This window comes from Mercenaria mercenaria, chromosome 4, assembly GCF_021730395.1.
Source record: "Mercenaria mercenaria strain notata chromosome 4, MADL_Memer_1, whole genome shotgun sequence".
Taxonomy (NCBI): domain Eukaryota; kingdom Metazoa; phylum Mollusca; class Bivalvia; order Venerida; family Veneridae; genus Mercenaria; species Mercenaria mercenaria.
Window position 1 is genome coordinate 2,591,200 of NC_069364.1, and position 26,028 is coordinate 2,617,227.

General features: G+C 34.7%; 1 protein-coding gene across 1 annotated transcript; it reads left to right on the plus strand.

Moving 5' to 3' along the window:
- The first annotated feature begins 401 nt into the window (after positions 1-401).
- Positions 402-25,817, plus strand: LOC123550818 (glutamate receptor ionotropic, kainate 2-like). Its single transcript, XM_053540155.1, has 17 exons — positions 402-703; positions 1,750-1,905; positions 3,007-3,264; positions 3,830-4,023; positions 4,448-4,501; positions 9,319-9,486; positions 10,024-10,176; positions 11,497-11,598; positions 12,106-12,222; positions 13,257-13,466; positions 14,485-14,708; positions 17,725-17,843; positions 18,202-18,419; positions 20,900-21,128; positions 21,617-21,698; positions 22,309-22,492; positions 23,025-25,817. Exons 1-17 carry the CDS (start codon positions 601-603, stop codon positions 23,199-23,201), a joined length of 2,748 nt encoding a protein of 915 aa, XP_053396130.1. The 5' UTR covers positions 402-600; the 3' UTR covers positions 23,202-25,817.
- Positions 25,818-26,028: the final 211 nt, after the last annotated feature.

Genomic DNA, 26,028 nt, shown 5'->3' on the forward strand with positions numbered 1-26,028 from the left:
TACTATTTCTACCGTCTTTGTTATGACGCGACCGGGGTCCTCATGCAGTTATGCATAATTATAAATCACTTTGTTTCTTAATCTTGTATGTTTTCTCTATAAAAATTTAGAACAGTAGTTGTTTTGCATTATTACTTGTTATTTTAAAATTAAAGGCCTGATTGGTTTCACACCTTATTGAATTTGCAATTACTAGGGGAGTTCAAAACAAATAGTTTCTCATTTATTCGTTTTATATAAAACACGTGCATATGCGATCAACTGTACAGAATTTCGGTTGGGTTGGTTAATCGGATAATCAATGGAATTTTCACGCATACTGTGTATTCGATTATGCCAATCGCTCATTTGTTAGTTTGTAACAATAAAATACTGTCGTGAGATAAATATTGGAATTTGATTTGATATTTTATCAATTTGATGTTTATATGTCAATAAATATAATAGTTCGATTAACGCTTCGGTATCGTTTCTTTTTATTTAAACGGCAGACAAGTTAAATTTTATATCGCAAATGACTCGCTTCTACAAAATTGGAAAATAAATAGTTGTGCTTCAATATAAGTTTTAATGTAAGAAAAAAAAGTGATACGTATAAAAATGATGAGGAGAAGCAATTTTTCATCATCGGTTTATTTTTTCATAATCATCGCAGTATGGAATAATTATATATCATATGCAGATACGGAGCATGTACGCGTTGGTAAATATTTACGCTATTTGTTTAGACATATTTTATTGCTAGTATATACATATATAAACAGATAGCTACAACATTTGTTAATATATTAGGCACAAAGGTTGACCAACATGTTCTCACAACATTAGCAACGTACGGGCCCTCCCTATGAAAATGAACACTATTTATGCTTTTGAGGGGAGTGGTTAGATAAAAAGTCTCAGTAACCATGGTGACACGGGTTCGATTCCTGGGTCCATATTCATCAATATTTGAAGTCTGAAACTTTCACTAAAAAGGCTAAAATTTTACCATATATCTGTAAATCTTGCACGGATTTTAATAAAACCTGATGTGACTTTTTATAAGACCGTCGATGAATGCAATTCCCGACTGTTGTTAAACTAAAACCAAGGCTAAGATATGTCTAAACAGGCTTTGGCTTGTTTACTTATTTTCTTGTTTGATTTAATGAATATTTTTATCTATTTCTGCTGTGAAATGAAACCAAAGCATTCCTAGAAAATCGTCATTTCTTTCAATAGTATATTTGTTTGCGTTTTAAAACTTTGGCAATTCTGCGTAACTTCTACCTAGTCGTACGTTAATCGTTCACGAAAACATGTGCAATTACATTCAAGTGACACCTTCAATAATGGATAAAGGGAATATAAAATCAGCTTTTAATTTCTGTGTGGCGCAACTCTTGGAATTTATATTAAGCCGCGGTACCGCTTCATGCTTTAACAAAACTTTTACTCAATGGTGAAAATTTAATAATATTCTGCGTCTGGTATTTTTGGTAAAAAAAATACCAAAAGTAGCAAATAAATTCGAGATACTTGTATCTCAATGCAAACCTTTAATTAAGATCTTTAATTAAGATCTTTAAGTGAACGCTAGAGGTAATATTTTCACAAATGGCGTAAAAATGTTTGAAAAATAAAAATGATATTTTCACAGTTTCAAAGTTATGACATTAATTCGTATTTAATGCCGTTTATGAAGAAATTGTTTTTGAAAAAATAACTTTTCCATGTTACTGTTACCAATATTAATTGAATGTTTAGGTGCTTTATTCGAGCCGCAGTACGAAGGAATGAGTCTCGCGTTCCAGAACGCCGTTACCAAGGTGAACTTGCACTCGGGATCTAGGAACGGTCTGACCATAAACTATGACATAAAGACGCTTGCACCCGACAGAAGCTTCGAGGCTCAGACAGAAAGTAAGTTAATGTTTAACTTTTAAACTCACATGAGCCGCGCCATGAGAAAACCAACATAGTGGGTTTGCGACCAGTATGGATCCAGACTAGCCTACACATCCGCGCAGTCTGGTCAGGATCCATGCTGTTCGCTTTCAAAGCCTGTTGCAATTAGAGAAACTTTTAGCAAACAGAATGGATCCTGACCAGACTGCGCGGATGCACAGGCTGGTCTGGATCCATGCTGGTCGCAAACGCACTATGTTGGTTTTCGCATGGCGCGGCTCACATACTTTAGAATATACTATAATGAGGATAATATGTCACACATTCTCATGAAGAACACGAAGAACATTCATGTTAAGACTGATCTTGCTGAACTGTTTTTCTCTTAGTTTTCACTGGATGAAACCCTGTATCAAACATTTATTCAAATTGTTTATTATGTGGTTGCCACATGTTTTATTACGAATATGAAATACATTATTTGTTTTGGTAAATCTTACTTTCAATAACTGTTTTCGCATTAATTTGTGAAAGGTTTGAATTTTCGATTCAATAAATGGGATTTATTATTGAATCTGTTGTTAGATTACCTCCCTTTATTACGCTGATTATATGCAGTTTTAAAAACAGCGCTTTTTCCATTGTTTTATAATGTATATTCTGTATGGACAGCTGCTTTATCTATTTTTTAATATAAGGAAAAGCATGAAGGGACTTTAAATAATTTGGCTGGGTATTTAGAAGTCTGTAAAAAAAACTATCAACAAAACATTAAGTAAAAAGTGACTGGGAACTGAAAATGATTCTTGATAAAATATTTTAAGTCGACCCATTGGAAGTGTAGATCTAAACGGTTTTATTTAGTCTGTACATGAGAGATAATGAAATTTGCGACAACCCTGAATTGCTGATTATAAGCAGACTTCTACTTTATAGGAACTTTTAATGGAGTCCATGATTTTAAGTCTTTTCATTCAAAATTATATATAGGTCAATGTGGTAGTACATATATTACATTTTTGTGCAATTGTTAATTTGTAGATTGTAGAGGTATATAAATGTAATGAAACACAAAGTTTTATACATTGAATAAATAGATCACAAATACTTTCCCAGTATGTTCAGAAATGAGAAGACGCAATGGTGTTGCGGCAGTGTTTGGACAAGCCAGTCCAACCTCACAGGCTCACATGCAGTTGCTATGTAACACAACGGAAATTCCTTACATCGAGGCATCATGGAGCGCACGAGCATCCCGTGAAGCCTTCTCAGTCAGTGTGTTTCCGGTTAATGAAGAGCTGAGTAGAGCCTTCGCAGACCTTATCAAACACTGGAGCTGGAAAAGGTTTACAGTTATATACGAGGATAGATATAGTAAGCGTATTATCAGTCAAGAATTAATTTTGCTTGTACTACTATATAATAATTATGACTCATTTCGATAAAATCTCGTACAAAAAAGATTAAAAAGACTTTTTTCAAAGCAGCACACCGAAACATGAAATTATGTAAAAAATAAATGAAATATATGTTGTTTATGAAACTGCATGAAATATTATCTATAAAATGAATTGATATGATTATGTTATGTTAACTTATAGTTACCTTATTACGAATGCATTTTTCATTATCTTGATTAAAATAAGTGCTTATTAAAAAAGTGAGTCATATAGTTAACGAAAATGTAAGTGGAATGACTATCAACAGGTCATTTACAACAATTTACCTAGTTGCTGCAAAAACTCGTTCTCTGTCAAACTGAGCTTTTTTTCTGATACTGATTCAGTCACTTGTCTTTACAAAATGTTCAACAAAATTTTCATCTTAGTCGTGAATTTAGCAAAGTAGCGCGCACGTGCATTTCTTCTTCCACATGCATTATACAGAAGCATATAATATTATAATGTGTGCCTAATAAAAATGAATAATTTTTGTTCAGGTCTGGTAAGGTTACAGAAGATTTTAGAAATACCTTGGGGAGTGGAGTACAAGATGACTGTACGACAATTGGAGACCTCTCCCGTGAATAGCGGCAGTGCGCTTAAAGAAATGCTTAAAGAAATGAAAGAGAAAAGAGAATACAGGCTCGTTATAGATTGCCACGTGTCAAACATTCTACGATTTCTTGAAGAGGTAGAAATAGGTTATTTAAGCAATGATTATACTCATTTATACGTTGTCTGGTTCTTTTTTTATGCAGTAATACGGATACGTTTGATAAGCTTAATATATTTACGCCAGATCTTTTAGATCTACTCTGTATTTGTAAAGAATTCAAAAGAAATAAGTTTAAATCGAACAGAAAACTTTCTTTTAAACACATTGTGACAATCTAAACATTGTAAATGAATTAATTAAAATAAGAAAAGGTGATTGATATATTCCTCTACGCTGAATTTAATATGATGTTTTAACTTGATAGACCTTTTAGAGAAAGTCGAAAAGTCATGTGTTTCTCTAATCAGTAGGATATTTTTTTTTGTCCGAAATTAACCATGTTCTTTATTTCAGATGGCACGTCAGTTTATTATTTTATAATCAATGTCGTTTATTACAGGCGGACTCGATGAATATGCTGTCGGAATATTACCACTTCCATTTCACGACTCTGGTAAATATGTTTCACATTTGTAGTCTGATAATGCGTTCAAATTTAAATATCGAAATGATTTAGAACAAATTCACATCTATATTGTGAAACGCATTTTTTTTGTCCGAAGTAAGCAAATTATAAGTAGGAAACAAAATTGCATGGCATTGCCATAAATGTCTGTACCATTTTTGTTTTTATATGGCGTGCTACAGACTCCAAAAACAATTACTCTATTTCAAACGGTTTAAAATCATGTTTGATAGCTTCCAACTTTGAAATTTCTTAAATGGTTTGGAATTTAAACTTAATTTCCAATCAGACGGACCTATTTTGCTCGATTTAACAACAAAGCATATAATTTTAGTCACATTTTAGCTTTGCAAATGCCTCAATGTTACCTAACATATTTTTAAAATTCTATAAGAAAGCAAGAATATTTTTGACCTGTAAGCTAACATGTATTTTCAGTATTCAAAATTAATCCAGTTACTAACTTAGGGTTCTTTAGAAAAGCCTTAGATGGAAGGGCATTAGCTGTTTTTGAATAGAAATCAACAAAAATGTTTATGAAACAGGTTAACCAAATTAATTGTGAAACAATATATACACTCAAATATCTACCAGTAACTCTCCCAGAAGAAACAAAAGGAAAAGAAATAACTGATCAGCGTTAAGTGAGCCCGATTATCTATTCTTTCTCCGCCATGTATCTCAACATTTTTAGATAAACACCTGTTCACCGTAAGAGCTCATCAAAATCAATTTATGGATCAAATTTTATTTGTAATATAGAATCATACAATGGTACCTCACCTCTTAAACATGTTTCGAGAAATTTAATGAAAAATATTAGATGACAAAGATTAATAAAAAACTTAAGCGGCTGAATAAAATGTTTTGTAAACAGGCTAATCAAAACATATTGATTACCACAGACACGCAGTATTAAATCTTTTCTTCTATTGAAAACCTTAATGTTAATACAATATCAACACGAGACAAGATGAAATATAACACAGTGAATATGAAACTGAACAAAAGAAAGACTGTACAGGTTTTGACATCGGCTCCAAGTGATTAATTTTTAATTAAGACTCGGAGATGTAAATACGAAATGAACAAAACAAAGACACTATAGTATTACACAATGTGTCATCCGTGTGGCAACGTTAAATGTCGCAATGTCGTTAAATGTCGCAACCACCGTTAAATGTCGCAAGGTTGACGTTAAATGTCGCAACCACCGCTAAATGTCGCAAAATCGTCTGCCGCTAAATGTCGCACCTTTAACGTTAAATGTCGCAAAAATTTGCCCACCGTTATATGTCGCAACACCAACGCTAAATGTCGCACTTCCTATTTGACACTATGACTATCAGTTCCTTGTATATATTTACTTCTTGAGGGAAGAAAAATTAACAGGTTTATGTAATACAAATAATTATCTTAATGATAAGTGCTGTTACATATAGCAACAAAAGGGCCTTGGCGTTAGATCGCTCACCTGAGTTCCACTCCTTGCTTGAACAGTCACGCAAGAAAAATATTTGTGAAATTGTTTTGTAATAGGGCCAATGTTTTAGGACAGAAATATTCTGAGGTTACTTCTAACTAAATACGATTTGGTAATAGTGTTGTATGTTTGTGGGGGTTGGGTATGGGTGGGGAACGGGGTGAATAACGACACAGAACTCTAAGACACAAACACACAGCACCAAGACAATTAATAGAAAATATAAATATTTACATTTTTGAAGGAGGGTGGGGGAGGAGGGTAGGAGGGGGGGGGGGGGGAGGGGGAGTTATGTGTGGGTAGGCGGAAAAGTAGGATAATGAGAGGAATGAGACTAAACCAAACAATTTTAAGAGACTAAAAGTAAAATAATATCAAAATTCCCGCTTTACCTGAAAGAATGTACAGAGGGCCACATAGGATCTTTCGCCGCCATTGAAGCTTGATAGTTGCCTTATGACTTTAAATGTAAACCTCGCGTAGTTGAACGTCCTGTTGTGTAACAGGCCTGGATTGTTGCCCGAGCCGATCCCCCCACCCCAAACCCCACCCTTGTTGGCTTTCTAGTGACTTATACTCGTCAAAGTTGCACCCAACTATTTTGGAAATAATATTTTCTCAAAATGTAGACCCAAAACGCCCAAGAGGCGGACATTTTATACTTATATTTCAAAATTCCCCAGGGGGAAGAACTCTTGATCCCTTAAAAGGGGGGTGGGGAGCGGGGGAGTACCCCTCCAGTACCTTAAAATTAAGAAATAAAATGCACCAGAAGTAACCATTTTATACCTGTTTTTCAAACTTTCCCGGGGAGAGACCCTGAGCCCTCGAAAATGACAGGGATAGCCCCTCCCATACACCGAAATTTTGAACAAAAATGCAATAAAAGTCCAGCATTCCATACTTGTATTTCAAAATTGTCAATGGGAAAAGACCCTAACCACTTAAAATAAGGGGAGTGCCCCTCTAGTGCGTACCTAAAAAATAGACAAAAATGCACCACAGGTCAACATTTCATACCTGTATATACTTTCCCATAAATACGGACAGAGGAACCCTGTACCTACCGCACGTTGCCGCTGACGCTTTTGTTTTATAAACTGGCGCCCCCCCCCCCCCCCCCCCCCCCCCCCCCCCCACTCCCATCCTCTATCAACAATTTCTGGCCCCCGGCCTGTTGTGTAACGAAATTCAGGTCGACTAAAGACATGCGATACAACGCGCGACAATACGGAGCGCGAGCTTAATGTCTCATGAGCTAAACAGGACTCCATAGAATTACATAGTTGAGACATGAAATAAATCTAGTACTGTAGCGAGTACCACGTTAGTGCTCAAATCTTTAGATGTGAAATATATAACGTATGTATGGTGCGGAACCACTGGAAAGCAAACGTGCAGATTAGAGTGAAAAGTCAATTCAGCCCTTCCCAAATCAAGCATGCATTACCCAGTCTTATCTTTAAGTTGTAAAGACTGTTTAACTTACCTTATTTTACTGTGCGACATTTACCGTTGGTGTTGCGACATATAACGGTGGGCAAATTTTTGCGACATTTAACGTTAAAGGTGCGACATTTAGCGGCAGACGATTTTGCGACATTTAGCGGTGGTTGCGACATTTAACGTCAACCTTGCGACATTTAACGGAGGTTGCGACATTTAGCGGCGTTGCGACATTTAACGTTGCCACAATCCGACTTTTTCCTATTCATACGACGTACAAAATCCTTTTATAAGATTGGAAACGGTACAAGCGGAATAAATAAGTATAAAGAATATTAAATCTTTGTGAATTGTAGCTTTTATACGTTATACAAGCCTGCCAAAAACGATATTTGATAGTATTTCTCTCATATTATTTTTAATTATTTACGGTCGTCGTGTTTAACATGTCTAAAATACCCCCCCCCCCCCCCCACCCCCCCCCCAGTCTAGGATAACCAAACACAAAAAAAAGAAAAAGAAAAAAAAACAATACGAGAGGAAGAAGGAACTTAAAAGTAAATAGAAATAGCAGCGATAGCAAAAGGCACGACATTAAGATTAAACGTGAATTAAAGTTACCCTATGCACATCTTTCACTTAAATTTTTAACTTATGCATAATAATTCTTAATGTAAAAATCCTTTTTAAATGAATTTATATTGACTAAATATATAAACAAATTATGTATTGTAGATTGAATGTCATGTAAAACAATTATTTTTGATAATACACATTTATACTGCACATAGCTACAGACAATACACATTTATACTACACATAGCTACAGATAATACACATTTATACTGCACATAGCTACATATGTATTAGGCGTGTATATATATAGTATCTTTAAGTTCCATAGTGCTTTTAACTATATGTGAAGACTTAATAGAGCAGCTATCCAAACAGAAAATATGCATAATCACATGGTTAGAAAAGTACTGTTTTCAATATTGCATATGAAATTGCACAGTTATAGTCATACTGGGAGGTAATAAAAAACAATGGATTCAGTAATACTTACTTAAGTATTAATCAATCGAAACCTTTGACAAACATATAACAAAAACGTTTACCGAAAATCACATTTAACAAGTTATTAGTATATTTCATGCTCATAACAAAAATGTGCGGCCACATTATAACCAAAGGCACACTGAACTTATAAGGCTTACACTCACATTTCTGTCCAAACAAAGGGTTTTTAAATATGATTTTAGTCTACAGGTAATACATGGTATTCAGGTATCAAACATATTTTAGAAGTGGCAAATCTTTTACATAGTAAAGTAAACAAACTGTAGTTCATCTTGAAGAATAAGAAGACTGTTAGAAAGTTATGTCTGGATGGTCTGAAACGATTGGAACTGTTTCATAATTGAGAAGTCGCGTGCAGCTTAAATTTGAGATCGCAACAGAAAAGTATCTTCTTAGTAACTTCTCGAAGATTTAAAGGTCAGTTTTAGATCACTTTCGTTGTGGATTTTTACCCTGCTGTGTTACATGAGTATATGTACAAAACATCTATGATGTTTTTCTAGCAAAATATGTTCAAAATAGATTCACGATGATAACAGTTATCTTGCGAGTAACTTTATAGGCCCGACGTAGCCAGGTGCTGTAAATTGTTTCTATTGCTTTTGTTTATATATTATACACAATGTCACTATAATAAAATTTACTTACTTATGCACACAAACATGATAAGAGTTTGAGATATGTGAATTTGTGTATTCCTTCAGAGTATTCTCAGATCTTTTGTATAAAAATACATCATCGATACGACATCAAATCTTAGAACTTTGTCAGATTCAGGTATTCTTTTTTTTTTCAGGATTTATCCCAACTTCACCTCGAGTCTTTCATGTATAAAGGCGCGAACATTACTTCTATGCGTCTAATTGACCCGTCCAATCCTAAAGTCCGATCTCTAACCGATGACTGGGTTCGAAAAGAAGTAAGTTTTGGCCGCTCCCCACTACTTGGATCAAGATTTGTAGGGGTATGTATTCATTGTATACTGTAAAAGGGACAATCATATACTGTTGTCATAATTATTTCTCGAAATCGTTTGAAAATTTCCTACACGTAAAACTTCGAACATGATTTGCATTCACGTAAATATTTGAATCTGTTTTTTTTTTCTGATTGAAATGCATCCTCTTAAATAAAACCAAATGTGGAATATAAAAAGAAAAAGATAACTTGGGTTTACGAGGTACAAGGGGTAACGTCTTTTACATGTACTTTGATATTTTTTTTATTTTGTAAGTGTTCGTTCATTACACGAAATGTCTTCTGCAAGGTGACTTTTGTTCAAATCAGAGGTGCAAGTTTGATTCAATGTTGATCTCCGCAGCGATTTTGCTGGAAGCAATACTTCTGAAACCATTCTTTCTCCACCTTGATTAATGTTGGAAAGTTGTTAGTTATTTGCATACATATCCAGGATCATTTATTGGAGTATTGTACCGCTGAAACATAAATGAGGTTGCTGTTTCAAATACTGTGAAAGTACATTATATTTTTCCTTACAAAGACGGAGACCGCCTTGATGTATGACGCCGTGCATTTATATGCGCATGCGCTAAAGAATCTGACGAGAGCCCGCCAAATTTCAACAGAGTCCTTGAATTGCAATAAACGGGAAACATGGAAAGATGGAAAAAGTTTACTGGGTTATATGAAAACAGTAAGTACATGACTGTCAAACTTTTAAAAAGGTTAATTGGTAATAATGTAAATTTAATTGTCTCCCGCCTTTTCGAAGAAAAAAAGGGGGACATAAAAATAGGCCGTCGCACTTCGTTTTCGGTCCATAACTCTGCCAGCAGTGAATGGATATTGAAATAACTTGGCATAAATGTTCCCCATAATGAGACGACGTCTCTTGCGCAAGACCCAGAGCACTAGCTCCAAGGTCAAGGTCACACTTAGAAGTCAATGGTTAACATGGTCTGTTTCTTGCCCGGTCCATAACTCTGCCATTCATCAAGGGATTTTAAAATTACTTGGCAAAATGTTCCCCATAATGAGTTGATGTATCTTGTACAAGACCCAGATCCCTAGATCCAACGTCAAGGTCACCTGTGGAGATATTTGGATTTGTTTTGTCTGGTCTGTAATTTTCTTTATGCATTGGTTTAAAAATCGTGGCACAGGAAGTCACCATTTCAAGACAATGTGTTATGTACAAAAGTTAAGGTCACAGACACCCAAGTTAACTTTCTTTTTTGTACATGAAATTACCTCCCCTTTATATGATAATGTACAATACATCTGTTATCATATCTTATGTCGATTCGCCGTAAAACCCAACTCACTCGCTCACTGTTATTATATCAGTTTTCCCACTAATTTAAAAATGAAATTATGTTTTAATACGATTATTGGTATTGACAGATATAAAAAGCTAATAACAATTGTAGACTGGTAGAATGCAAACCTGGACACGTGTTATAACGTAATGGTTTATTTAGCTAAATGAAGCATAACTATGGTTGTAACACACTAGGTTGCAGCAACAGTAGAGTTAACTTTTTCTTGTATGTAATTTGAACACAAGATTTTAGCACCATATGTCATGCATTTAATTTGTTTATTAATTACCTTCCTTTAATATGATAAAATATTTTATCATATTTCTGTCTATTTTTCCTTACCAATTTCAAAATAAAATCACGCTAAATCTGTAAAAAACAGATATTAGTATTTGAAAGCATTCACCAGTTATAGATTTCTATACATTTTCAAACTTCAGAATGTCTTCATGAATTATCTGCTAAATTTATATAGTTGTGATTTATATAAATTATTAGTATGTTGCCCTATTACCTAGGAGGTGTTGTATTGGCATGCAGTATGTTTTGTGAAAAAATGTCTCTTGGCGGGGGACGTAGGTAACTCTCTTATTTCTTGTTTGATTATTGACTGCATTTATCTGAGTACAATACATGTAGTTTATTTACATAAACAATCTGTTAACATATTTCCTTTATTTTTCTATTATCAGTCAGTCTATTATGGACTGTCTGGAAAGATTAAACTTGAAGACGGAAGGAGAAAGAATTTTCGACTCGGCATCATAAGCCTGACAATACATGGACTAACGGAGGTATGTTTAGAATGAGTATATACAGAAAATAAAATGAGAGTTTCCTGTTACATACAGAAAAAATACAAAAGGTCTACTTACACAATTGTTAAAATGAATATTTCATTCTTAAAAATAATCGTTGGTTAAACACTAGTATACTTGAGTTCGGAACATCGGTTTATTTTCCAAGGCAGTGCAATTAATTTTTTCTCAGCTCACCACTGTGTTAAAAACGATAAAATTCAGTGGGGAAAGTCCATGAAAATACAACAGCCTCCTAAGATTAGCACACTACAGTATATGTGTAAAGTAAATCTATATTTTAAAAAAACAAACATGCACACAGAAGTACAAGGAAAAAGTAAAACATACAGAAAACTAAATTAAATGCGAAACAAAGATATACCGGGATATAGTACAATAGGGCACCGCCTCGGAATGATCAGTGGCAAAAACACCACCCAAAACTCGTTCATGTCTTACATTTGTCGGTAAAAGTAGCATGTTTTCGTTTTTGTTATTCAGATAGGGAGTTGGAATACACAGACTGGAATCAATATCACAGTTTCTTCAGTCACACAGAAGTTTCAATATGACAGAGAACGTCTAAAAAATATGACACTAAGGGTAGTCACAGTATTTGTAAGTATCCAAGACAATGGTCACGTGATGTCACAAAGAAAAAGAAAATCTGAAAAGTCTTAACAGACTGGCTTAGGGGATTTTCATAAAAATTTCGAAATCTGATGAAGATAATAACAGAATTATTTATAGGACAACACTTCAGTTAGTGAACTGACAGAATATCTGGAAAATTCAAATCATACTTGACAAAAAAGTACCAACGGGAAAATGTTTAAAACGTTTGTATCTTGTCTCACAATCTTTAGAATAATGAAAGTCTATGGGTACCTATAATAATGTCTTGAATAAACATGTCTTAGTTACGCGTTTGGAAATAAAGATTGTCGGATCAAACTGTGACATTCAAAACAAGTAGATTCGTTTACACGTACGTTTTATGACTCAGATAATGTTCACAAACTACGACCACATATCAACTACTGTGAGTGGATGGTAAGTCGAATGAAATTTCAAACAGAGGGTTGTGCCCGAGTGGTTAGGGTAGCTGACTGCTAATCACTTGTTCCTATTCGTTGTAGATTTCGGGACCCCGTATTCAGTGTATCATTCAACATGCGAGGAAGAAAGCAAGCTGACTTAACGGAAGGTTTCGAGGGTTCTATCAAGGTGTGCGCCTAGTCTTAAAACAATGCTCCAAATGGCATCTAGTCCTTGGGTCTTTTTCAACCCGTCAAAAGGCATGTGACCTAAATGGTGTTGATATGACTTAACCAGACAGATAAAAGAGATGCTTGTTTTAAAAACTTGAGCATGCACTATCTGAGCCGCGCCATGAGAAAACCAACATAATGGCTTTGCGACCAGCATGGATCCAGACCAGCCTGCGCGGTCAGGATCCATGCTGTTCGCCTTCAAAGCCTATTGCAGTTAGAGAAACTGTTAGCGAACAGCATGGATCCTGACCAGACTGCGCGGAGGCGCAGGCTGGTCTTGATCCATGCTGGTCGCAAACCCACTATGTTGATTTTCTCATGGAGTGGCTCATCTAAGTAAAATATCAAAGTCATCTTATTCATAGTTTAATATTTCAGGACCCGCCATATGTTATCAACCTCACAGAACCGAACGAACACGGTCGCATGCATGAAGGTTTTATAATTGACCTCCTTGATGAACTGTCGGCGATTCTAGGTTTTAACTACACTATCTACGAGGCCGCAGATAGAGCATATGGTAGTGAGGTCACTCCGGGTAAATGGAATGGCATGATTGGTGATTTGATTGAACGTGACAGTAAAAAAGTATGGTTATTTAACGTAGTTATTCACGTATAGCTAAAAAACAAGCATCCAAATTTTAAACAGTCAGTACAGTACATGTTTACCTCAGTGTGCCGAAAAGTTATCTTTCTATCAATGCGAGAAACATTTGCTCTGTTATTATATTTTACCTTGATCATTCATATTCTATTTACAGTTCAATACAATATGACTTTTGTTTTAAATAGACATTTCGTCACACCGCGAAATAAAATTTGTCGTAAAAGAACTAGGCACCTGTTGTACTATGTCATGGACACAGTTAATAGTAAACTCGTGAACACAGGCAATAGTAAAAACTCGTGACCACAGGCAATGGTAAAAGCTTGCAGTCTTTCATAACATTTGACAAATAAGAATTTTGCCCAAAGGTAGTTTGGACCAATATAAGTCAATCGGCTGTAAAGGCTAAGGTCACATCTCTCTGGATTTCCATTTTTAGAACATCACAAATGGTCACCATTCTACACACAACTGTCTATCTGAATGTGAGATTAATTTTTTAGTCAATGTTTATTGTCATTCGCATACGTAGTATTGATGTGCATATAAGTGACCGTTCCTGCGTGATATGTCATTCGTCTGTCAGTACGCAAAAATAGGTATACAACTTAGATTGAAATTACAATAATAGACACGAAACATGTTATATTAACACGTACTTTAGGCATGTAAAGCATTTTTTATGACGGCCATAGCCAACATTTCTTTTATATCTGTCCTCAGTTAAAACAGTGATTAACTGTTTCTTAATGCAATTAAACATTTTTAGCACTGAGAATTATGGGTAAATCGGCATTAATAGCATTTTATAGGAACTTAATAATAAATATATTCTACTAATATTCCGACCACTTGCATCCGATAGATATAGATGTAGCTTTTGTAAGCAAACGTCTTATTGTCCCGAGCTTCTACTGCACAGTATTTGGAGCTTTTGTCCAGTCTGTCTAGATCTTTTGAAACTGGTACTCTACCATTAAAGTTGTTTTCATTGCAGAAAGCAGATATTGCAGCTGCCGGATTATCCATAACTTATGCTAGAGCTAAAGTGGTTGACTTCAGTATGCCTTTCTTAAACCTTGGGATCACAATAATATACCGGAAGCCAGTGAACACTCCTCCAGACCTTTTCTCTTTCCTGCTGCCCCTCTCTCCAGATGTATGGATTTATATGATTGCAGCGTATCTTTGCGTCAGTTTCATGCTGTTTCTGATAGCCAGGTACGGTTTTAACCCTAACCCTGCTAAATTTCTACAATGAACTTATACATGTTTCAATTCGGACAGTACCATTATCTGTTAATAGGGGTGCTTACCAAAATATTCTGACTGATTGGTGAAACGTGTAGATCATGATCAGATTGCACGAATTCAATCGTGTCCAGCATAGTAAGGGTTAATACTGTAAATCACTTTATATTCGCGTGATCTTTATTTCGCGAATTCCCGCACCCTGAATTATTTCGCGGATTTATGAATTCGCGAGGGAAGGGTCAGAAATTTAAATTCGCGAAGGTTCTTATCTTATATTAGTGAAATTCCAATTCCAAAAGTCGTGATTACATTAATGTCCATTATTCCGTACGATTTTATGCACGCCAAAGACTCGTTAAATGCATGGTCCGTAACGGCTATTTCGTAAATTGCTTCTGTTCGACTGAAATTGAGAGAGAGCCTTTTAATCCTTTATCCAATTTACGGGCAATTATTCTTATTACATTTAATAGCTGATAAAATGTTCAAAGTTCATAAATAATTGTACGGTACAAGGTATATAATACAATGGCGTGACGCATTGTTGCTAATCCCAATTGTTATCTAAACAATCCCTATTGTTATCTAAACAGTATGTGTAAAAAATCACGCGCTCTATTTGTTTGACACATACAAAGTGCATCAAGGAGATGCTCTCCGTAACCTATTAAAACAAAGTTATTATTATTATTATTATACCAGATTTATATAGCGCCCTTTTCATGATAAACACGTTCAAAGGCGCTTTACATACAGAAAACGCAGCCACACAGGGCGCGAAATTCATCCTCTACTAGTAAAGACACAAAGCGATCTGACCAGAGGGACAGAGTGAGATAAAGCCCCCCAGAACAGATATAGAGAGAAATCCTTTAAGATACAAGCCGTTCGGCTAACTTAGCCTAGCTCTTTGCGAATAGACAGTCTGGTTCTTTAACGTGCCCGGTGTATAGCACCGATACACGCGAAGCCGTCTTTCCTGGAAAGAACCAGTACAGGCCTTTTGGAGAGCATCTCAGAAATTTCCAGTGCCTTGACCAGGATATTATGTTATATATATATATCCCTGCCAGCTTCATGTAAATCCATCCTCTTGACCTTAGCGTTAATTCTGCCTTTAAGCAGTATATTCTACATGAAATGTAATTTCGATGATTTTTATTATATTTTTTCATAACATATTGAAATAAATTGAAGTTCTTTTAATAAACATCGTGTACAGGCGGCTAGTATTCATTGCTGAAATTGACCATATTTCGGACATTTTCTTTCGGATATGTCTGTATATGGAATATGAATTCGCGATGCACCCATTTCGCGAAAAATAGCGAAAATTAAAACACCGCGAATAATACCGGATTTACAGTAATACGTACTGTATTTTCAACTTTTATATTAAGTTCGTTTTCGTAAACATCATGTTTGTAACATTAAAGATTGCGTTTTTGTAACCTAAACTCATGGTTCCATATTTTAACGTGTCTTGTATAAGAAAAACGTGAGCTCAAGGTAAAACAAAACATAATCAAAAAGTAGAAAGGTCATTTTGTAAGTAGAGGAATTTTGGTTTGAAAACATTTAAACACGGATGACCTAGTAATCGAACAGTACTTGTAATAGGACCAGAGAAATCAATATTTGAATATTTATTTAAGATTAGTAAAATTATGCTTGAAGGTGTTTTGTTTCATCAGACGTCTAGATGTAAGTTTAAACCTCGCTCGTCGGATAAACGTTTCCGGAACTTCGTTAAAACATTATATAGGTACAAGCATAGTGCCTTTTAATTCTTATTATTCTGTAGATAAAATCTTCTATGTATGAACCTTATTGTTATCCTTATGATAAATATATGAACCGTATTATAATCATGATTCTAACACGATCCGCAGCAGCTGCTATATAAACATATAGCGAAATCGCCTATACATGAATCTACGATAAAATATAGCTCTTCCATTCCGCCCTACGATTGTAACACGACTGTGAGATTCTACTCTGCTTCCATTATATACAGTATAATACCGACTAAATATTCGACTTTTTCAGTGCTAGTAGTAATAAAAAGTACATCAAATTTTCTGAAACAAACTATTTCTAACTGATGAATTTATTTGTTTATATTTTTACCGTAAGAAAATGTTTCAGCCCGGTAAGTTTCAACTTCAACACTAGTGCATCTATGTCTGATCGTGTGTGTAGTTTACAATTTCTGCGTTGTAGGCACCACAAATGTCAACTAGATTCTACTTTGACAGTAAATAAATCATAATTCATGTTCCAAGGTCCAGACTCAAGTGTTTACGTGTTTATATGCAATGTCCTAGCGTGTATGTTTCAGTGCCATCATGTAGGTGACGTGTACTATTTTTAGAAACTGCATATATAAACTCTGAATTAAGTATTTACCTCTGATTTCTATATCCGACCTTAGATGTTATTAAAAATAACATTTTCAATGCAATAACTACTTAATAAATAATTTAATTAAAATTTATTGAATATCGAAAAGTTCAGTTTGATGCAACGCTTTCCATTCGTGGGGAGGTTTTTATAATAGCATATGGCCAGCCGAATGACATCGCGCTAAAATGTAGTGCTGTAAAATGCGAAGAATTTGCGTGGTTAGAATCGAAATAATAAATATGTTCCAATAATTTTATCAGTTAATAAAATATGGGCAGTCGTTCGGATGCGAATATTAAATCACTCGTGCTACGCACTCGTGATTTAATTATTACGCATCCGAACTCCTGCCCATATTTTATTAACTGATAAAATATAGGCACATATTTATTATTTCTTAAACATAGATATATAAATCTTACTACAATCATGAAAGTAAGTATTTGTAACCTTCCTACTATCTCATGGATAACCTTTCTTTGTCGTCTTAACTCCGGGGTGCCTTAGACTTCTAGAAGGCTCCGTTATTTAGGCGTTGAAGGACATAGATTTGATTCTTTGTTGTTGTTTTTTTCAGATTCTCACCATATGAATGGGAAAATCCTCATCCATGTAATAATGAATCCGAGGAAGTGGAAAATCAGTTTACAGTACTAAACTGTCTATGGTTTTCCATCGGATCACTTATGCAGCAAGGTAGGTGTCTTGTTTTGCCTTGTAGATTTGTTTTTTTTTTCTGTTTAGTTTGAATGTCATAGATCATGTTGTAAGATGCAAGCTTTGGATCATAGACGTTGATTCGGCCACCATTGTTTCAGACAACCTGTCCATTCAGAAAGCCAATATGCGTTCTTAATTTGTTGCTGGTCTTTATTCAGTGGATTAACATACACATGTTTAAATGGGAAAATAAACATATATGCTTTAAATACAGATGGTCTCTGTTCAAAGACAGTCTTTGACACAAGTTTGACTGTAATGTAAAAATAATCCCTCAACCTGTTTACCATATATTTTAATACTGAATTTGTAAGAGTTCTGTTTTTCTATTTAGGCAGCGATATAGCACCCAAGGCATCCTCCACGAGGTGTGTGGCAAGCATCTGGTATCTATTCACTCTGATAATTGTGTCATCATACACTGCCAATCTGGCAGCTTTTCTCACAAAGAGCCGCATGGATGCACCAATCAAAAATGCAGAAGATCTGTCATTGCAAACAGAAATACAATATGGGACACTGAAAGCGGGGTCTACTAGAGACTTCTTTAAGGTAAGACATCATGTGAGATTCAATTGACTGGATCTGTTCATGAAAAATAATGAAATGTGCAACAAACCTTACTTCACACAGCTTCGGCTTAAGTGGAATTCTGTTACAGTAAAATTAAATGAACTCCATAATCTCAAAGAGCCAGAAGCTACATTACAATACTGAAGCCAACAGAGTATACATTACACTAACCAAGCAAACAAAAACGTCATTTGCCAAATACTGACGGTGTTAAAATATCACTTATCTCGTTTTGACTGTCTAATGGCTTATTTACATTATTTTATTTAAGCTGTGTATGCGATGAACACTTAAAAAGAATAAAAGCATAATTGGGGCCGATACATGGTCTCGTATTCAAGAGTTAGTGTTATAGGCATGCATGCATTATATCACTCGTACTATGGACATGAATTCTTTTCTTGTTACTTACAGGTCCAAATATGCAAACTTTCAAGCACATGAATTTTCTTTCTGTTTACAGAATTCAAATATGCAAACCAACAAGCACACAAATGCTTTTCTAACTGATTGCAGAACTCAAACATGCACACCTACATGCACACGAATACTTTTCTTACTGTTCTTAGACTTCAAATATGCAAACCTACAAACACACGTGCTTTTCTTACTGTTCCTAGACTTCAAACATGCAAACATACAAGAGCACGAATGCTTTTCTTACTGTTCTTAGACTTCAAATATGCAAACCTACAAGCACACGAATGCTTTTCTTACTGTTCCTAGACTTCAAACATGCAAACCTACAAGAACACGTGCTTTTCTTACTGTTCCTAAACTTCAAACATGCAAACCTACAAGAACACTAATGCTTTTCTTACTGTTCCTAGACTTCAAACATGCAAACCTACAAGAACACGAATGCTTTTCTTACTGTTCCTAAACTTCAAACATGCAAACCTACAAGAACACTAATGCTTTTCTTACTGTTCCTAAACTTCAAACATGCAAACCTACAAGAACACGAATGCTTTTCTTACTGTTCTTAAACTTCAAACATGCAAACCTACAAGAACACTAATGCTTTTCTTACTGTTCTTAAACTTCAAACATGCAAACCTACAAGCACACGTGCTTTTCTTACTGTTCCTAGACTTCAAACATGCAAACATACAAGAGCACGAATGCTTTTCTTACTGTTCCTAGACTTCAAATATGAAAAACCTACAAGCACACGAATGCTTTTCTTACTGTTCCTAGACTTCAAATATGCAAACCTACAAGAACACGAATGCTTTTCTTACTGTTCCTAGACTTCAAACATGCAAACCTACAAGAACACTAATGCTTTTCTTACTGTTCTTAAACTTCAAACATGCAAACCTACAAGAACACTAATGCTTTTCTTACTGTTCTTAAACTTCAAACATGCAAACCTACAAGAACACGTGCTTTTCTTACTGTTCCTAGACTTCAAACATGCAAACATACAAGAGCACAAATGCTTTTCTTACTGTTCTTAGACTTCAAATATGCAAACCTACAAGAACACGAATGCTTTTCTTACTGTTCCTAGGCTTCAAACATGCAAACCTACAAGAACACTAATGCTTTTCTTACTGTTCCTAGACTTCAAACATGCAAACCTACAAGAACACTAATGCTTTTCTTACTGTTCTTAGACTTCAAATATGCAAACCTACAAGCACACGAATGCTTTTCTTACTGTTCTTAGACTTCAAATATGCAAACCTACAAGCACACGTGCTTTTCTTACTGTTCCTAGACTTCAAATATGCAAACATACAAGAGCACGAATGCTTTTCTTACTGTTCCTAGACTTCAAATATGCAAACCTACAAGAACACGAATGCTTTTCTTACTGTTCCTAGACTTCAAACATGCAAACCTACAAGAACACGAATGCTTTTCTTACTGTTCCTAGACTTCAAACATGCAAACCTACAAGAACACTAATGCTTTTCTTACTGTTCTTAAACTTCAAACATGCAAACCTACAAGAACACTAATGCTTTTCTTACTGTTCCTAGACTTCAAACATGCAAACCTACAAGCACACGTGCTTTTCTTACTGTTCCTAGACTTCAAACATGCAAACATACAAGAGCACGAATGCTTTTCTTACTGTTCCTAGACTTCAAATATGCAAACCTACAAGCACACGAATGCTTTTCTTGCTGTCCCCAGACTTCAAATATGCAAATCTACAAAACACATGAATGCTTTCCTTACTGTTTACATACATCAAATATTCAAACCTACAACCTCATGAATGTTTTTCTGTTTACAGACTTCAAATATGCAAACCTACAAAACACATGAATGCCTTCCTTACTGTTTACTGACATCAAATATTCAAACCTACAATCTCGTGAATGTTTTTTCTGTTCCCAGACTTCAAATATGCAAACCTTAAGCACAGTAATGCTTTTCTTACTGTTTACAGAACTAAAATATGCAAACCAACAAACTTATGAATGTTGTTTTTCTGTTTACAGAACTCAAATATGCCGACCTACAAGCGTATGAATGCATTTATGTCAGCTAATACAGATAAGGTTTTAGTAGCAAGCAATGCAGAAGGTTTTAAACGAGTCAAAACTTCACAAAAATATGCGTTTCTATCAGAGTCAACATCGATAGATTACCAGGTACAGAGGAATTGCGATCTCATGCAAGTGGGTGACCTTCTAGACTCAAAGGGTTATGGGTTGGCCGCGCCTACAGGTATATGATATTTTGAAATTATTTAAATGGAAATTCTGATGACAAGTAAAACTAACCTGAACATTTTAGGTCTTTTTTCTGAGACGTTATTTTGTAACTAGATATAAAGTAGCGTTAAATTATCGTTATACATTTGTATTCACAAAATCAGAACATAAACAGTAGAATCTATTGGCTGTTGAAGGAGAACTTTGTACCACTCATAAAAGTATAATCTTGTTTATAAATAATGTTGTGGTTTCAGAGGGGCCTGTCGCCAGAATGAAGTCATGCTTTTCCAATTTTTAAATTTCCTTATATTGTTTTGTAATTGCTGAAATAAAATAAACGTGATTCTAGACATTCTAACTCACAAGACCATTCGTATAGTCTGTATCGGTCATATTAATTTCAAATTTAGATAGGCTCGTTAGTTTTCATATTTTGTTGTCCTTTTTACCTTTGTCACAGAAACAATGAAATAACTCATAGATAACTATTTATTCCAGATTCACCTTGGATTGGTTTTATATCGAAAGAAATTGTTAATCTACAGCAAAAACAGGTGCTTGCGAAAATGTATACAAAGTGGTAAGAACTGTGTCAATATTACACTTGTTTGTAGTTATAACTAACAATCAAAGAAATTATTACTTTTACGTTTCATTAAGGCTTATTGACAATATTTCACTTAGAGCATAGCAAGATGTGTTACTTAAACATGGTCATGTAGTATGGGAGGGGAGGAAGCTATTTTTTTCTCCCGTTTACGATGAATATTATACTCTTTATCAACGACCGACAATATGATACAATATGATTAAAATGTCAAAAATACTAAATATCAATATTAATGGCTCTCTGCGGTACTTAGCCGTATATTTTTAATATCACTTATAATAGTTTTGTCTAAATACTGAACGCAGGGTCTACTAGAGACTTCTTCAAGGATGAACACCATAAGCCAGTATTATGCCTTTAACTGCTCTTCCAAGGCGGTGTGCATCGCTTTGTTATCAGTTTCATTTTGTCCGCTTTGTCAATATGGTTTCCTTTGTCTTTGTGTTTTTGTGTTGATGTTAATCGTATACGCATCCATATATGCACTAAGAATAGGTTGCGACTGAGGAGACTGCTTTCGTGGAATATTACTTTTCTTAGTATATATGTATCCTTATCTTTTGTTATTTCATATGAACAGGTGGGTTGAGAAAAGTAATACTGTATGTGAAAAGGACACTGAAGACGAGAAGCAAACAAGTGCTCTAGGTGTTGGAAACTTGGGTGGCGTCTTTGTAGTGCTAGCTGGTGGTTCTATATTTGCGTTTTTTGTGGCCATTTTGGAGTTGTTCTGGAAAGTTGGAAAGAATGCCCGACAAGATAATGTAATTGTTTTTTCGTTGTTGTTTACTTTTAATCCTGAATAAGTAGTGTAAGGATGTGTTTCCTATGTCATATCTAAAGACAGTATGATGATAATTACTATTCAACAAATGGTACAGATCGAGACCATTTCTAATAATGTAACTGAGATCAACTGTTTCCAAAACTCTTATCTTTAAATATCTAATGACAGTTTGGTGCCCATTTCCTTCTTAGGATAAAGTCAGAACTCAGGAGAAAAGTGTTTCACGAACATTATTTTATGTAGGTTTATTGTATTTTTTCGGTTATTCTTGTAATCTGAGAGGAACAAAAAACAAGACAGATCTGTTCTAGAATAGAAGTAATAACACCTTTTTAAAAGGATGCAAGTAATATCACACGATATGATTGTACCTTAAAAGTCCATATGTAGGAGAGAACTTAGGACGAACAAACTTTTGTGAAATGCGTCCCAGTTTTTTCTGTTAATGTAATGTCTATATGTCTTTCATGGATTATTTCCCCTGCTAAAACAATTTTGTATACTTCCAGACATCCTTCTGGGCGGAAATGAAGACGGATCTATATTTTATCTTTGTGAAGTGCAAGTCGACTAGAAACATGGGTGAAGAAGACAATTCAATGGAAAAGAATGATATGGCTGTGGATACTAAACAAGCAGTGCCTAAATATCAAAATGACAAAATCATAAAGAAAGCGTTTGATTGATTATGAAAAGGATATTCATTTGCTGTCTATCGTCCATACTTTTATGAGGAAACTTACATAATTTGACAAACGTTGCAAAAGCAGGAGTATTTATGTTAGCTTTCTTGTACATTTGTATGTAGAAGGCGTACACGTTTGATATAAGTTAACATGGTGTTTTATAAACAGCGTTATTTTGAATGTTTAGCCTTAGATATCATTGAACCATAGAACGGGAAAATGCACATATGTAATACAACAATGTATTGGCAAAGTTAAAAAAAAAAGTTCCTTCCACATTGCATTGTTAACATATTAAGTGCATAAAATATATTGCACAAAGTATATATCCCTTCTGTCAATAAACGGACTTTTTAAATATTTGTTCGCAAAAAAATAGAAACAGAGACCGATTGTTCAGTTTAACTGTCTGCAACAAACTGGCTTTGCCAAATTAAGTCAGCAAATCGCTGAATTTATTGTGTCTGATTTCTATTTCATCCTTTTGTTCTTTCACTTTGTACAGTTTTTCATCCAAAACATCAGATAATGCTTTCCGCCAGATATGGCAATCGCCATAAAAAGTGTTATAGTTAAATTATAGTGATGGCCGAAGATGAAAATAGAATAATCTTCAAACAGCATGCTAGACCTGCATAATTTCACTCAGATGGTTATCGAGTAACTTTCTACCATGATTGATCAATGTTTTTGGAGTTCTCAAAAAAATCTTGTCTGAATCTGCAAGCCCAGTTTTAAAAAATATTTTCACACAAATCTGTTTGGCTGACCCTCTACAAATGTTGTTCAAAGTTTTCTGATTATTAAAAAAACATGGCCTAAAATGTTAATGTATTGTGAATTCTTTCGTCCTGTTTCTCAGCTACCTTTGGTTATGACCTTACACAAAACACTTTTATGACACATTGCTTTTTGACACACTGATACTGAATATGAATGTTTATTACATGACTCTTAATAATACAAATCAATAGCCCATAGTTTGCGTTATTGACCAGAAAGTCATTCAATAAGTGTACACCATTAATCGGTGTTTAATAAAGGGACATAATGAATAAAAAGATGGACTATAAGCAATGCAGCTTTAAGGGGAGAGAATCTGTTCCACAATATATAGTATCGCGTATTTATCCCTCTTGTTGTGTACATTTAAGTGGCAGGGGCCAGTGTCGTATTGTTGCCATGTGCGTTTTTGTTATCTTAATAAGATAGGTAGATGATTATTTATGTTGTTTATGGAACTTAGGATTCCTGTGGACGAGTATTTGTGAATGCTTGATTCGATTTTCCTAGCTTCGTGTAGACGGTCGAATCTAAAATCTTACCTGAGGTAACAGAAGTTTAACGAAAAGGAAATGGTCATCCATGCATATAGATTCAACCCAAGTTTGCGAAAGAAGTAAATGGTTATGAGACACTTTTCGTACCACCATTATTTTCGTCTGGTCACATGCTGTAAAAATATACACCTATGTTTTAGGTCAGTCATTTGCAGATAATACGGTACAGGTGTGCATTTTGGGCCATTTTGCCTAAAAATTTAGTAAGCTGAAACCGAAAGTTTATTGGTTTTTATCATAAAAACGACGGAATTGGCAGGCTGAAAATGTCACATGATTAAGTGCTAAGTACATACAAAATACACCCGCTCTACACTTCCCAGGAATTTCTCAAAATTAGACCTTTTAATGATTTATTTTCGCACTGCAGCCATTCTCCCAAAATCGACTCATATTGGAAAAAACCATGTCGCCGAGCTTTCATTAATATTTTTCAAAATATTCGAGCAAAAAACTTGGCACTTTGGCTTAAGCTTATATCAGCAATATATGGACAATTACTTAAAACATGTTGTGGTATCTTGTTGCAGATTTAGCATCCACGAGTAGACGTTAAAATTGCCAAATATTGCAAAAACCTCATGTCGCCAAGCTAATTTGCGAACTAAAAAGGACCAATTCGTCATTTTACGTTTTGGTTTTGTATTGGTTTTTCAACTTTTTAACAGTACCTGTATTTATCATGATTTAATGAAGCGTGTTTTCCATCAGTAATTGGTATTTTGATAGAAATTTCTTTTTGAATCGATGTCGCCAATACACACCTATGGTACCGTAAGGAATTTTAAACATAGTCTAGCGTAAGATGATTACAATTAAATAATTGTTTTGAAAGTGCTTTGAATGTGTAAAAGGTTATAGTCATCAGTAAAATTCAAAGAATAGGCTTGCCAAAAGAAATAAACTCTTAGAAGCCCTTCAAAGCCAGAATTGAAAATGTTGCATTTCAAGTACTATGCTTCCGTAACGCAACTATTATAAAAACTGAGCGCCCTAATGTGAGAATGGAGTGGGAACGATAAACACTGTACAGAGAATGCTTCGAAACATAATCTGTCACAACGGTAAATTCATCTTTCTTTATTATATAAGAAAATAAAGATTTTGTCTGCTTCCGTAACACCTATTTTCCGTAACGTTATGTTCAATAACAAACTAAAAATCCGTGTTTATGCGAATTACAGTCAGAAAAATGTTATATATAAATGGTGTTTTATTCGAGATGTTGTATGAAATTGCTTTTTTTTTATTATTAAAAACTGACATTTTGGAAGAGTATGATGGTAGAAAAGTATATTTGCGGATAATTGTGATACAAACTGAGATAACAAATTCTAAGGTGACAAGAGTTCGTCGAACACGAAATGTCCCCCTTGATGCATTCAGTAATTGCACAAGGAACAGAAATTATTTGCTCACTGTAAACAAAAATTCTACTGCTCTGGTTCAATGTGACATTGACCTTTGACCTATTGACCTCAAAATCA

Excerpts from the sequence above, each read along its gene's own strand:
- LOC123550818 (XM_053540155.1), top strand. The coding sequence starts at position 601 with ATGATGAGGAGAAGCAATTTTTCATCATCGGTTTATTTTTTCATAATC. Across the intron at positions 12,223-13,256 it reads TAAGGGTAGTCACAGTATTT|GACCCGCCATATGTTATCAA; the intron begins GTAAGTATCCAA and ends TTAATATTTCAG. Across the intron at positions 21,699-22,308 it reads GCGAAAATGTATACAAAGTG|GTGGGTTGAGAAAAGTAATA; the intron begins GTAAGAACTGTG and ends TCATATGAACAG.